Source organism: Tympanuchus pallidicinctus, unplaced genomic scaffold (assembly GCF_026119805.1).
Source record: "Tympanuchus pallidicinctus isolate F22 unplaced genomic scaffold, pur_lepc_1.0 scaffold4, whole genome shotgun sequence".
NCBI classification, from domain to species: Eukaryota; Metazoa; Chordata; class Aves; order Galliformes; family Phasianidae; genus Tympanuchus; species Tympanuchus pallidicinctus.
In genome coordinates this window covers 8,312,237-8,327,603 of record NW_026294758.1, presented here as the reverse complement: position 1 = coordinate 8,327,603, position 15,367 = coordinate 8,312,237, and the positions used below count along the sequence as shown (strand labels likewise).

At 35.5% G+C, this 15,367-nt stretch overlaps 1 protein-coding gene across 3 annotated transcripts in view; it reads right to left on the bottom strand.

The window, feature by feature from the left end:
• The window catches only part of CEP120 (centrosomal protein 120), a 38,699-nt gene that overhangs the window by 19,238 nt on the left and 4,094 nt on the right, over positions 1–15,367 (bottom strand). The window contains exons 5-16 of one of the 3 annotated variants that reach the window (XM_052700876.1): positions 12,723–12,871; positions 12,271–12,468; positions 10,517–10,744; positions 10,087–10,291; positions 9,376–9,474; positions 8,434–8,611; positions 6,774–6,923; positions 5,764–5,946; positions 2,739–2,835; positions 2,494–2,646; positions 1,709–1,798; positions 1,002–1,094 (exon numbers count right to left, since the gene is read on the bottom strand). In XM_052700876.1, coding sequence (XP_052556836.1) covers positions 1,002–1,094; positions 1,709–1,798; positions 2,494–2,646; positions 2,739–2,835; positions 5,764–5,946; positions 6,774–6,923; positions 8,434–8,611; positions 9,376–9,474; positions 10,087–10,291; positions 10,517–10,744; positions 12,271–12,468; positions 12,723–12,871 — 1,823 coding nt within the window. The remainder of the gene's footprint in view (positions 1–1,001; positions 1,095–1,708; positions 1,799–2,493; positions 2,647–2,738; positions 2,836–5,763; positions 5,947–6,773; positions 6,924–8,433; positions 8,612–9,375; positions 9,475–10,086; positions 10,292–10,516; positions 10,745–12,270; positions 12,469–12,722; positions 12,872–15,367) is intronic. The other 2 variants (XM_052700877.1, XM_052700878.1) reach the window with 2 other exon arrangements.

Genomic DNA, 15,367 nt, shown 5'->3' with positions numbered 1-15,367 from the left:
GTCTCGCCCCATTGACCTGTACACATACAGCCTCTTGAGACTCTCTCGGACTTCCTCTGCTTTTACATCAGGATAGATTTCTCCTCCTTCCCCCCTGCCTAGAGGTTCTGGGACACAAGAGGTGTGGGAAGCCTAACTACCCATGATGACTGAGGCATAGAACTCACTGAGGATCACACGTTCTCCATGTCTTCTCATTTATCAGAGCGGGTACATTGTTCTTTGCCTTTCTTCTTATTTTTCACATCCCTTGCCAAGTTTATTTCCACTTGTGCCTTATAAAAAGAGTGACATGAGCTACAGGAGAAAAGAGACTGCTGGACTGCTAATTCAACCACAGCTACCTGTGTTGTGAGACTGTTCTGAAGAAACAAAAAAAAGTTCACCCCATGCCCCCTTTCCACATTACCAGCTGAGGACTCATCTTGCTCCCTAGATGTAGGATTATTTAGTGAGATCCAGAAACAGTCATAGCTGCCATTTCTACCATATTTTCTTTGTTCTGTCACTACTGAAAATACAAGACAGGAATTATATCAAATTCCTGGATGACAAAACATGGACAATCACAGTTCTTCCCAGCATTCCTTGTCACCGGCTCTCTGTTCATCTAGCAATTACTGCTTGAAATGAAGCATGCTTGTACACATGTACAATGCCTAGCATAACAGGATACTAAACCAAACTGTGATATCGTAATGTTATATAAACATCTCAACTAACTCTGTTAAGAAAACACTATTTACAGTTCTACGTTTGTTCAGCAAACTCTTAAAATGTAACAACTTCTATTTCAGTAAACATGCACCCTTATAAAAATTTTGCTTTTAATTATTAGTGCTCATCTATGTATCAGTATGAATGTTGCTATTTTAGTTATTGTACACAGATCACAACTTTGTCCATAAGAAAAGTTAAAAAAAAACAACAGCAACCCAAGAGAAATTTGTGAAAGCAACTCATGCAATTAAAACTGGATAAAGTGACAAAAGACTTTTTACCTCTGATTCAGCAGTCAAAAGCTGTCGTTCCCGTTGATCTAGATCTCTCAGGGTTTTCTGAAGCTGTTCTTCCAGAGCAGTATATTCTGCTACCTGTGTTAAAAATATACATATATTCACATATATATATTCACACACACAAACAACAAACCTTTTCTCTTGTAATAACCATTAATTTTTAGACAGCTGAAGATTTCAAAATTTAAAACTTGATAAAGTATCAATAATATTTGATCTAGAAATTTACACAGAAAACAAATTTCCAGCTTTTAGTGATGATAATAATCTTTTAATAATGAAGATAGTGAACTTTTATTTTATTAGAAAGAATCTGAGAGAAACACAGCTTAACATATTCCAACTGTACTGTTGTCATTTTTTTTTACTCTTATGTTCATAAGAGCCAAGTGAAATTAAAACCCCTCCTCCAGAGAAAGCTAGCTAACTAAAGGAATGTGTAGAAGAATTCTCTAGGTAGTCTTACAAAAGGTAGACAACCTAGTGGTTTCCCATCAACATTAAACAAACATATGATTAGCCAGATTTTGATGCAAATCAAATTATTTTGTTGTGGCTAAATACATACTCAGTATGAAGCTGTGAGAATTTACTATGGTCTCTCTCTTGTTTGTTGCAAAGTATTTTAGCATATTACTATAAAAATTATAATGAGACATTTCAGCAAGTATATGAACTAGTTTCCACACCTTTTTCTTCACTAGTGCTTCTCTCTCTTCATCTCTTTTCTTCCATTCTTCTGCAAGTGCTTGCATACGGGCCATTTCCTTCTTTTTAAGCTTTTAAAAGCAAGAAACGGGAAAAAAAAAAAATGTCATAAAATACAAAAAGTCACAAAGTAGGAACTCAAATCAAAATTGTTGATAGCACAATCTAGAGAGACAACTAGCAGAATTAAGCCTTTAACACACTGGTTTACTGTAACTTATGGTATGGCTTTGATAGCAAAAGATATCCCTTACCCTTACAAATGAATTGTGAAGCCAGCCTACTTTTGAAAAAATAACCCAAAACAAAGTAGATTCTCACTCTATCAACTTGCACAGGACTGCAACAGTACCTATCTTCACTGTTACAGGAAACATTTATAGGATGAGCAGAATGGTTTGAAGCATACAAAGACAGCAGTAGTGCTTAACTGAGAATAAGTAATTGTAGAGTTAATATTTAACAGTAACAGTTTGCACCTTGAATACCTCCTGCACTGCAGAAGCCATGAAGGGAGATCAATACTTTAATATTTCATTACACAGCAACTACTTTATCACTTCATAATAATCAATAATTAATATTCTGCCTTTATGAGTACAAAACGATATTTTTGTGTATCTCCTAAGTTTTAAAGCATATGAGTAAGATGTAGCTCTAGAAACAATGGGAAAGTTTAAGAAAAAAACACAGTTAATGTTCCTTTCACTGATGCTGCCAGTTGCTCAATGTGGTCATGTTGTTTAGAAAGTAGAAGACTAAAAACCTGATTTTCAAAAATGTCTTCTTGCATTTCCTTCCATAATTCTAATTCCAGTGCCGCTTTGTATTCAAGAGTCTCCCGTGGTTCTGGCTGTTTTTCTGAAGCACAATGAAGCTGAGCATGAGTGGCATGCCGCTGCTGACCAGCACCTACACACTGACATAACAATGGATATTCAATTAAAAAAACAACCAACACTTTGGAATGAACTGTTCAGGGAAAAAGGCCATGATCAATGCAAAATTTACTTGAGAAGAGTCTGACACCAGAACTTCATGGATTTTCACAAGTCCGTAGTCTTCCAAAGTGATGGCATATAAAAGCTCTGCGATTCTGGTGTCTGATCTGAAAATTACATTAGAATATTATTTTAATTAATACAGACTTAAGGAAGTGAACTGCAAGGCAACCTGCAAACTGCAAAGCTAAAGAGCTATTTGGTTTTCTGTGATTTCTAAGACTTCCAGAACAGTCTTATCTGTGACGTTCCAACCATGCTCTCCCACTTACTTTGTTAATCTAAGGACTCATTTATTTTTTTTTTAAACCTAAGTAGCCAAGCTTGTGACTGGGAATTTAGCTCACCAGCATCTAATCATAATCAACACATCCTGCAGTAAGAGCATGATCCAGAAATGCAGTCTTAAATGTTTAAAAACTACACGTGTTGAAAGCATTTTGCTACTAAACTGAACACATTAAGATACACAACAAAGTTCTGTTAACCTTCCACAAAATGAACAATAACTTCCTAATTAACCATAAATATAATAAGCCACCCAACTTATCATTTGTGCTAAGGTATCCTTGGACTCCTAAAAAGCATGCTTCTAGAATCTTCAGCACAGACAACTGATATCTTTACATGCACTTAGAGATGGACCTTTTTATGGTAAATAAATGTCTCTTCAAATACAGTGAGAGTGTCCAGAAAACAAATATTTTAGGAAACTAATCTGAAGTAAGTTACAGCTTCTGTCCAAACAGAACAGTTTGTCCCTGGCTGTCTTACCTCTAAACTCAGACGAAATACAGTAAACAAAAGTAGTTTTCTGCACAGAAAGACGCTGAGAGAAAGAATCCACAGATAAATCATTTAACTGAATGTTATCACTAGTCTAATGTGAAAGTACATTACAACACAGACCTATAAGTGGTCAGAAAAAACATTACCATATCAGTTATAAACTAAATAAGGATGTGAAGGCAGTGGAACAATCACTTACAGCCTGGACACTGATTCACAAGAAAAAAAACATAGGAATTAATCATTTAAGTTTTCACAGAAATCCTCTCTCCTAGCTATAAAATGACAAAACTAATTGTTAAAAAGAAAAAAAAGTGCAACTGTTTACACTATTCCCTTTAAGGGAAAAACATAAATTTCATATATTAATATAAATTACTGAATTGAGTTCTTACAACTTTCTATCAGTAGCTGACTAAAAAGCATTTAAGATAATGGACCTCAGAAATATAATTATGGTGGTTTAACATCTGAGTCTAAAATGAACATTACACCAACAGGAGAAAAGCCAGCAAAGTATCAGAACAGCAAAATGCAGTTGAGGCCATTTTGGGAACGCCATCTAGTGGTTAGGTACTGTGCAAAAAAGTACCTTAAACTTCTAATATCTTAAACTTCTAATATTTGAGAAAGCATCAACCTTAGTGTTCACTGAGATCAACTCTCCAAAGAATCAGGCCACACAACAGAAACTTAAATGGAAGCAGAGATCAATTTTCTGCAAGTCTGAGAGGACAGAATATACTGGTCTCCATATCAGTCCTCAGAATTTTCCTGCATATAAAACTTAGAAACTGTACAAGCAGAGACTTAACACTAAGTAGAATTTTTACTTATTTTTAAAAGGCATAGTCAGGTTTCATTATCACACAGAAAAGGATGAGGATTTAGACACCGACTACCAGAACAGTTCACAATTCTGACAAGGGTTTAAGAGAGAAGTCACCGCAAATTAACTTTCTCCATATATATGAAAAAGAATATAAATCCCTCAAGTAAAAAAACATCTTCAGAAACATTAACTAAAGCCACTGCTCCTTCTGAAGTACTCAAGCAGAAAACACTGCTATTATCAGAGTAACATCCCTCTGTGGATTGTTCTCCTAACTTCCACTGAAGTCAGTTGTTCTGGAAGCATGCTGTGGACAAACAAGGTTTTCACAACTCTTACATAACTTACTCATGAAGGTTCCTCAGTAACATTTTCTTGTTTTTTTATTTATTTAAATCTGTTAGTGAAGTTTATCCAAGACCATTATTAAATGATATAAACCAAAGAAAATGACTTGAGTAGCAGTGCACTGTTGCACAGTATGCCTGTGGCAATTAAACTTTTTATCTCTTGGATGCCTCCTCTCCCACCCTTCTGCTCTGCAAGAAGCCCATTCACCAATTCAGTCAGGATCCTTCACTAGAATTATTTTCCATAAAGATTGTTTCAGACATCCAATTCAAAGTAGTCTCACAAACACAAGCTGTTGGGAGCTGTACTTCGTACAAGGGTGAGAGTAAATAATAAAGTCATGAGTTTCTGTTCTGTGAAACCATAGACTGAATTTTCAAGTGAGGAAAACAATCACAATTTATCTGGTCTCAAAATGGAAAGCTTAGGTTAAAAACAAACAAGAAAGGTTGTGAGTTTTTTTCATAATATTTGCATTCTACCAAAATCATTTTACACTTAATTTCAAGCAGTATTTTTTTTCACACATTAGCAACCCTCTTTGAGATCCCTGCAAGATCTGTTAATAATCATGAATCTGTCTTAATTTTTTTTTTCTCTATTTAATTTTTTTACTTATTATTCCCTAGAGTTCCTAGTATGAAAATGAACAAGTTGATGTATCAACAGTTTAAGTACCCATGCACAGATATTATGCAAGAATTTCCAAGGGTTGGGCAAAGCAGCTATAGAAGTCCTGTAGCACTCCTAGTTAAACGTCTGATTTTGAAGATTCAATCCGTCAGCATTTCTTATTTCCTGCTTTTATCATAAAAAAAAAATCGTAAGAGTACTGCAAGTATTTGTTGAAAGATTAAAAAAATTATTACTTCTTAAGCATGTTTTCTACTACAGGCTACAAAACACAGCCTTTACAAGGAAGTCTCAGTTTCTTCCATTTAAAGAAAGGTTTTAAAGCTACAGAGCAAAAAGGCAAACAGGAAAGGCTGGCCATTGTTGAGAGAAATATTAAACAAATAATTCTTCAAAGTCTGCTACAAATAAAGCAATTTTTAGTTATTACCCTTGTGCTGCTGTGACGTCGACTGCTTCATTGTAAGTCTGACGCCAGCACTGCTCACCATTAGCACCCAAGAACCGTGTTTTCTCTGAAGTCAAAACATTTGAAAGCTGAAGTCTTGCAGTCCCTAGAAGCAAGTCTTTGGCTGTTTTATCCTTGTGCCACAATTCAACCAGCAGAGGTAGTCTGAAACAAGAAATGGTCTTCGTGTCAGTGATCAACATGCAAGAGGAGAAAGACTTCATGTAACTTCCCAAATCACGACTGGTCACAAGAGTCAAATGAGAGAGGCTTACTGCCTTTCACTCAGAGGAATGACATTCATGGAACTGGTATATTTTCCATCACTTACTCCTCAGTACTCCAATTACAATGAAGAGCTATACTGCAATGAAAATGACAAATTTTAACTGATAATATTAGATCTAGATCATCTTCATTCATAATTACCTATAAATACTTCAGCCACTGTCACTCACAGAATAGCTCTTCTGTGCCTTCTCTTTCAAAATGCCACTATTTTGACTACTCTTTTATTCCACATCTCAATCCCCTGTCAAAAGGGATAAACCTACTTCTGGAAAAACCATGCTATAACCCACAATGGAGCTGTACTCAGTTTCCCGGGTTTCAGTATTTTCAAAGATATCAGAGGTCATTGTATATTAAAACAAAAGAATATATATATATATATATCAAATGAGAAATAAATACTTCATGAGAAATGTTATTAACCTTTAATTTAAAGACTTAATGCAGCAGCATGCAACGATTCCAGCCTACAGAAATACTTAAGAGACAAAAACAAGAATTTGAGTCTCTGTCTTTAAATAAAGTAATAAAAGAAACTGAAAGAGCAATGTATTAAATATACATTGCTACAAGCATTTTGATTCTTTACTAAGTTCTCAAACTGAAGATCTTCAGTGAAGTATTAGAAACTGATGTTATCTGCAATGAAAAATATGAAACACATTCAATATAATTATGACAAAAAGAATGAAAATTATCACCTGAAAAACGTGTCCTGAAGCTGATGAGGCGTAGTTGCAAAGTGAAATACACAGTAGGACTGGGGAAGAAAAACTTCCATGTTCTTTCTGACTTCTGTAGGAGGGCTTGTCATAATAGGCGCTGCACTGCCAAAAAAGGGGTAGGAGTACCTAATAAAAACAGCAGCAACAGTAATCAGTTTAATAGATGTGATTAATTTTTTTGAGCTTTTCAGAAAGAAAAACTAGCGTTAGTGAAAACAGCAGAAATACATGCAGTAGTAGAACTTACCTAAGAAATATTTAGGAGTTCTCACTTACTTCAGTGCTAATGCAGCTTCCTTTGTGTTTGCTGTTATTTTGACAAAAAGCTTTCAAAATCCATATGGATGTTCAGAAACATGAATTAATCTTTTGTTATAGTAAAATTCTATTTCTCTGCACACTTTATAAAATAACTGAAGAAGAATTAGGTATTCTAGTACATGTAATTGTTTATAGTATATGTAATTCTGTGTTGTTCAGCCACGGTTATTGATGAAGTACAAATACACTCAGTGTCAGAACCACCTGAAAATTTAACTCACATTGGATGCTTTATGTTTATAATGCCCACGGTTCAATTTACTAAAAAGAAAGACATATTCTACAGGTATGACTGAGTGTGTACTGAAAGTACTGCATAAGCAAATTCAGGGTGTGATAAACAAGAGGCCAAGAATTTACTGAACTCTGGTTTGCTTGAACTGAAAATGCCAATTTATTTAATGTTAAAAAGCTGTAAATTAACATTAATGTTTCATATTCCAATATCTGTGAACTTTTGAACCATAATTTTAATAAAACCCTAAAAGAAAACAAGTTGATAAAAAAAAAAACACTGGGAGAATAAAAAATAAAAGCACTAAGTTAAAGAAAATCAAACTGAATACTGAGATGGGGGCTCGTAAGTGGTGCTTCATCTTTTAGTTCTTATTTCTCTTATCCTCAATTTCTCCTCCATGCCAACTTTCGCTCCCTGAAGATTATGCTCCAGAAGCGCTCCCACACTTTTCCTTCATGTTCAGTACAGTAACAAACTGATCTTTACACAAATGTTCCAAACTAGCATGGAGGCTTTGTATTTCTGCTTGAAGCACAACATTCAATTATCCAAAAGCTTGTCTTTTCTTTCAACTTGAGGAATAAATGTAAGAAGAATAGATGCATCTTCCTACTAAAATTTGCTCCCTGTATGAAAACTACTATCAAACCAGTAATACTACTGTTCAGAATGATACAGCATTTACTACACAAGTTCTTCACTGTAAAAAAAAAAAGCGTGTGTATTTTAGATTCAACATCACACACAACCAATTATCTTACTAAAACACAACCTGTTCCTGATAGAGGCATTAAACGCCACAGAAGTTATTCCTTCTATCACCTGGAAAAATAGTCAGAAGGAGAGAAAGGAGAATTACTGATATTCAGGTGAGCTATTTAATAAGAATTCCAGTGCAGGTTAAGTGTTACATACTGTCTTTAATGCTCTCAGAGGTTTAGTGACGGACTAGTTGAATATTCCAAAGCATTCAGCCAAATGAAAGTAAAATTCATCAGGCAGAATACTGATAGCAATTATTCAGAAGTATTAATTGCTCTACTACCAAGTGCAAGAAAAAAACAAAACAAATCTTACCTTAAAATGCAGTTTATAGGAAAACCAACTTCTAGACCACGCACACTTCGTAAGTCTATTGAAAAGCAAAAATGGTGAGAGGCTGCTGGAATGAGAATTTTCTGCGCTGATGCAGTCCCAGAACAACCAGATGCACTCACAGAACTGGGCTGAGGTGCAACTACAGGAGCATCACCTGCTGAAATCACAAGAGAACATGCACATTTTTAATAATTTGTTCTGCCCCAAACAACAAAATGTATAGCTCATTTCTTATATAAGGGCAACTGCGTTACTTCCTGAACAATTTTAATTCCTTGCAGTATAAATTATAGTATTCAATTATAAAAGTCGATCACAGAAGTATTCCAGGCTTATCAAGTCCATGAAATGGGACCTTAGTCTCTCCACTACCTCTTTCAAAAACGTAACAGGTCAAACAACAATTTTTTACAAATAGGCTCTCCAAAAGTCAGCCTCCAAAACTTTTAAGACTAGAGCAGACAAAAAAGGCAAGATCTGTCAGAGAGAAGCTCATATGCCTTTTGTAAGCATTAGTTGTTCTGATCTTCTTTCTTCATAATCTTCCAAGATGTTTCTGTTATTGTAATTTAAAAAAAAATACATCATGGCTAGCATCAAATTTCCTTCTCCTTCTGCTGGTTTATAGAGTGATGTTTACATTAATAATAAAAAGGAAAACTTCAGTACTTCAACATCAGCTAGTTAGCATAATGTGGTAATGAAATTAAGTCTTCTAATTTACTTAGGTAACAGATTATGCCACTAAATTGCTTTGTGCAATTAAATGGATGGGAAGAACTTTAAGGCTCTCACAGAGAAGAGAACATAAAAAATTCTTACAGTCTACAGTTAAAAATAATTTAAGTTGCTATTACATTTAAATTCCATTCAATGTATTAATTTTTATAAGTTATTTTGCATTACTGGAATTTTCCAAACCTGAAAACAGCAGTGATTTTGCATTGCTCTGTGATTTGAAAACTGGGAGCTCTTCAGTGTATTGTTTGTTAACATCTTTGCAGGACTCATCCACTATCCCTGAAAGATAATGTTGAAATGACATGTTTTTCGTCTTGCCAAAGCATTATGAAAGTGTTAACTACACATTCTTAACCACAGATTCGAAACAGTTTTATAGCTCATAAAAGTTTTGATGCATTTGACCTAAAAGGATTTAACCTTTGCTTTGCTAAGATCTGTTAGGGTTAGAAGAAATTTTTCAGAAATAGCAGACAAATACTGAGAACAAGATTTTCTTCTACAGAACACGGTTTCTTTAGGATCAGTAGCTCCTCTTTTAAAAATCTAATTTTAAAAATTCTGTTTAAAACATTTGAACTTTTAGACCATTACAACCAAAGAAATAATTCTCTTCATGAGTTTGTACCGAACCTCACCATTCTCAGATTCAAGTAATTTCAAATGCTTCTGGTATTCTTTTTCAAGATGAAGACTATCCTTATCACTCACAATCCAGACAACAACAAATCCTCAATCTGAGGAGCACTTACACTATCATCTACCCTATGTAGACAATTCTTACTTGCCAAAGATTTATGACCACAGATGAGTAGTACATAACCCAAGATTGTGCTTGGCAATTAGGAAAAACAAAAACAAACAAACAAAAAACCCACATACATCACATACCAGCTCCCTTTAGCTCTGTGCCTTCTTCAAACTTCAGACTTTCTGCTTCACTTTCTGTTGCTTCACCTTCTCTTGGAGGAGAGTGGTCAACTTGAGACGGGACATCCTGGGATCTCTGCTTCAGGCCCTCTGCTTCTCTATCAGTAGGTGAAAGAACTTTCTTTGGCTGTTTGAGTTCAGTTGGAATGTTTGAAGGAATCAAGGGCTGAATGAAGTGATATGATATTATTACTGATCATGGATTGAATGGGAAAAATTCTGTCTGTAGTAAGCCTGAGATTATCTTTCTGACATAGAAAAAATAAAGCAACAAAAGTATTCATCTTTTTCTGATTTTTTGTTACATATTTAACTGTCAAATATGACTTAGAAATATTCTTTCTTAAACATGAAACTGTGAAACAACACTCTAACTATTAGTAAGTTGTACCTGATCATTTAAGCACTCCTTTTGCAGAATGACAGATACCCCAACAGTAGGAGCCATATCCAGAGGTAACTGTGGCAGGTTCTGCTTAGCCCTATTTGGTGGAACAAGGACAAATGCTCCTTCTATTGCCATAGGGTGTTGATCAATCTCCACACTTCCTTTCTTCAGTAGTCCAGACAGAGGTATTCCGGTGCTTCCAAGGGACTGGTCACCACAGCAAAGATGAATCTGTATACATACAGAAGTACCAGGAAGTAAACGCCATATGTATTTTCATATGTATTGCTAATAAAAACCTTCATCCCTAGTCTTGTCCCTGTATGCTGAGAACCAGTTTTCTGAGCAGTATAAGAACTGCTGTGAGATTTCAGTGCTGAGCTGGCTGGCTGTGCCTAGTGTTATCACAGCAGCTCATCAGTGCATGCTGTTTTTTGAGGACAATCATCACATCACCCCTGCTGGATCACAGATTTATTAGTGTGTGCCTTGTAAGCACAGTGCAGATTCATGCCCTTGAGGTATAAACATATAAAATGCATGACTCAGGAAGAAATAAAGCAATTTATTTGAAAGTTCATACTTAAACTCCACTTGAATAATTTAATCAAGCTTAAATAGCTTAACAGAATTAAGCAATCATATTCTTAAGTCTTGCTAAGTCTAATTCCTTATCTTGCTAATTCCTTTTTCAAACTCTGACTCAACTCTTTCTACATTCCAGAGTCTAATATTTGCCTATTTCAGTAGAAGGATCTAAAAAATGTGATGTACATTCCTCAATAAAATCTGTTTTCTGAAACTCATAAATCAATTTCACTTTTCCCAATAAATCACTTCTGTTTGTTAGTTTTCTTAAGCAAACCAGAGTGCTGTATTATATATAAATTTAACATTTAATACATATGAGACACTAATATACACATATGAACATACACCCAAATTTGCACATTTTGGCATTAGACTTCTTTTTCAGGGGAAAAAAAAAAGTATATTAAAATTAAGGATTAAAAAAAAAAAAAAAAAGCTCTGCTACTGGATCCCAAATTTTAAGAATCTATGTCAGAGAAACTGCTCTACATCAAGAAATAGATAGTTGTCTTTAGAGTATAAGTCTGGATATGGACCCTTTATAACTAACACTGTAGTACTTAACAGCTATGTTTAGAAAACCTACACTACCCTCAGAAACACTGACTTACTTGTAGTCACTTAAGAGTGACTTAAGTGTGAGCCAAGTGCAGATCACTATAAATACCCCCAACACTTAAAGGCACACCTAAAGACAAGCAATATCCCATAACAGCATTTTTTAAACAGTTGAGAAGCAGGGGGAAATCCCAGACCACTCTTATTATTCACACACAGTGCTGAAGGCAAGTCATTTTAGAACTTATTCGAGGGTTACAGGAGCACGGATTGCAGATGGTCTGCTTTCAGGAGGCTCCAGAGCTGAGAGCCCTCGGGGATGCCACATTAGCAACACTGTCATTTTGCAGCAGTGTCTTTCGCCATGACATGCGACCACCAAATTATGCTAAAGGTCACCATATTAAAGAGATTGCACTCTTTATGAGCAAGGAAACTTGTTGGTGTTTCTCACATTGGCATAAAAAAATAAGTTATACTTAGCCAAAACACTGTAACATAAGGAAGCTTTGGGAAAAGAAATCTACTTTCAAAGCAAACCAGATTCTATTTCCTTTATTTTCAGTATTTCATTTGTTTTCATCCACATTTGAGAAGGAACAGGTTACCTGCAGCTTTGACTGTGCACAAAGATACACCTGAAGGACATCGGCTGAACTACGTATTCGAACAGAAGCTCTTTCTGGTTCAAAGTTTGGATTAATCAAATCAGTGAAAGGTTCATTTGTTACATCATTTCCCAATAATGAGTAGTAGAAAAAAAACTCAGGCTGATGCTCAGGAAGCTTCGTAGTACTAGGAACTAACTGAAAGAGAAGTGAAAAAGAAGAATGTATCACTACAGTTTAAGTGCCCAAAACAATTCTGATCTTTTAACATGTTAGTACTACACAGAGTTTTACAATTTCAATTTAATTTATATTAATTCAGTATAGGAACAAGGCTATTTGTTACAAGAGAGAAGGTACCAAAAAAATCTAAATAGAAAGGAGTTACAGGATGGCAAAAATACAAGTGTAGCACAGTACTTCTTCAAAACAAAATGGGACGTGAAACAAACCTGTTCCAATTGTGTGGCAAATGCAATGGTCACAGACAAAACAAAATAGTCTCTGCAATGCTCTGCTGGTCCAATCTGATGATAGCCCTCTTCTTCATTCAGGACTGGTACAATACTTTTAGGATCAAGTCTAGAAAGAAGGGCAGACGCTAAGGGAAAAGAGACAATTAAGAAATAAGTTACAGTGTTATCAAATTGTGGCAGAAATCTTCTTTATAATCACAATTTTTCCACATAGATAATAAAGAACTTGATGACTGGTCTCAAAGTGTTTCAGCATAAAGCAGATCCCTAGGCACAAACACCTTTCACTACAAAGGCATTGTGGGCTTGTTTTTTTAAATTATTTTCTATCAGGGATCACATACATCATTTTGCACACCACTAGAAAGAATGCTAGAGCATTCCTAAAGTGATGTGAACTTTATTTCACTATGTTGGAGTCTGTTATGCTCCTTCTCTGGCTTGTTGAAAGAGATGAAAGGCAGTAACTGGACAGGTCAGACTGTCCACCTGTTGATGAAGTATGATGTTTCACTGTGCAGACCTTTGGAATGGCTCATGTGAAAAAGCTTCACCTGAAGTCTTCAGTGCTATAAAACTAACGTAAAACACCAGAGACTTGCATTGTGGGTTTTCTAGTTTTGTGGAAAATACACAGGAAAGTAGTGCTTTTAGGTTTCACAAGCGGTGTGTCAGACGCTCTTTGGTCACTGCTTCCAATTTGCCAGCCTCCAGCAACACCAACGTACCCACTGAACTACAGCCCTCTTTAACTGATTACTCACCTACAAGTTCGTATCACAAGGCAAATACAAAACCAACAAAATATCTTTTTTGTGTCCCCTTTAACTTATGATATTCTACAATACCATGAAGCATGCTGTATGCAAACCAGCTTTTACTGCCAGTAAAAGGATCAGTGCTTTCCACCTAAAATTGCAAGGTCTTGGCAGCCTGCATGCTTTGAAGATCAAAGACGAAAACGAAATCTGAATTCCTGTTCAGGCTTCAGAATCACAGATGTGACATTACACAGATGAGACCAAGAAGACAGTGTACTTAAAGAAACAGCCAGCTCAATCCTGGATGCAAGAGGACAGTTTCTAAAATCCACTTCATGCCCCAAACATCTAATCACAGTAACTTTGATACATCTCCATTAATGAGTCCACTTCCAATCCAACAAAATTTTGAGACTCACCATCAGAGCTAGACATGGATGGAAGAATTGTCAGAGGCAAGGAGGTAAAGTAACCAAAAATTGTAATTTGTAAAGCTGCACTGAAATTGTACTTCAACATCAAATAACTTCTACATATTGAAATACAGTTTAGAACAGTAAAGTGAGACATATGGAAATGAATTAAGCAAAATAATGCTTACAAATCATATTACACAACTTATGTCAAGCAAAATTATAAGGTATTTAATGCAAATCTTGTAATTATACATAATTTACACTTGAAATATACACCTCTGCTTCCTTTAAAAATAAGGAAAATGATGGAGTAAAGAAACACATTGCCTACTCAAGAATGAACCCTTTAAATCATTTACCAGTTACACAGTTACACATTCTAGTAACTTAATAGATTTAATACATTTAATAGATTTCGAGGCGCCTCAGACAACAGCAAATAGTAATAATCCCACAGCACTTTAGGTTGTGAACCAAAAGGCTCTGTTTCAAGCACTGGTAAAACTTAGATCACTCCTGACAGTGAGGTGAAATTAAAAATGTGTATGAATTAAAAAAAGAAACCATTCCCTGTCTAACAAAAGTAGTACTGGGCAATGCAGGGCTGTTGTACCCAATGCTTAGAACACTAAAGAAGAATTTTCTATCACTTTCTATACAGTGAGCCAGCATCGTGAAGGATGACAGAGCTCCAGGTCACATAGGAAGAGGTGAAAAATTAGGAAGTCGTTTACAATGCTTCACTGCCTCTATGACAAACTTCAGATTATGTAAAATTGCCTGTGCTTTGCTATGAACTTAAAAGGACTCGTGGCAGGGGAGTTGGAGCTTGATTATCCTTGGGGTCCCTTAGAATCACAGAATAGCTAGGATTGGAAGTAAACTCAATATACCTGGAACTCCTGTAATGCCGTAGCCCGTAACACAGCTGAGAAGGCAAAATGAGGGCCAGAAATCTTGTGCACTGCTGCCACTGAAACTTTATCAAACCACAGTCACAGACCACGGCAAGCAAATGATTAGTTTGGAATTATGAAGAAGTTACCCTTAGAGTAAGAACAGAATGTACTACATGGTATGTAAACAAAAATCCTCCAGTCTAATGGAGACTCCATTTTGACAAATGGAAGTAGGTCTGGTTTTGGATGCAAAGAGATATATCTGTTTTTAGTTTGTTTTTAAAACAAAAACACATCGATCAAGTTTCTACAGAGATTTAAAATTAAAAGAAAAGAACAGCAAAACCTGAACTTTCTCCAAAAGACACACATACAAAAATGAGTGAAAAGCATAGGACACATGAAGACACCTTGTACTATTCAATATAATTCAAGTTCTAACAGATGTTGATATATTTCACAAATTATCTCTGAAAGGAATGTAGAAGAGAATCTGGTTCCAGAATTACTGCCAACAGTTAACTTGCAGATGTTACTGCAAAAAT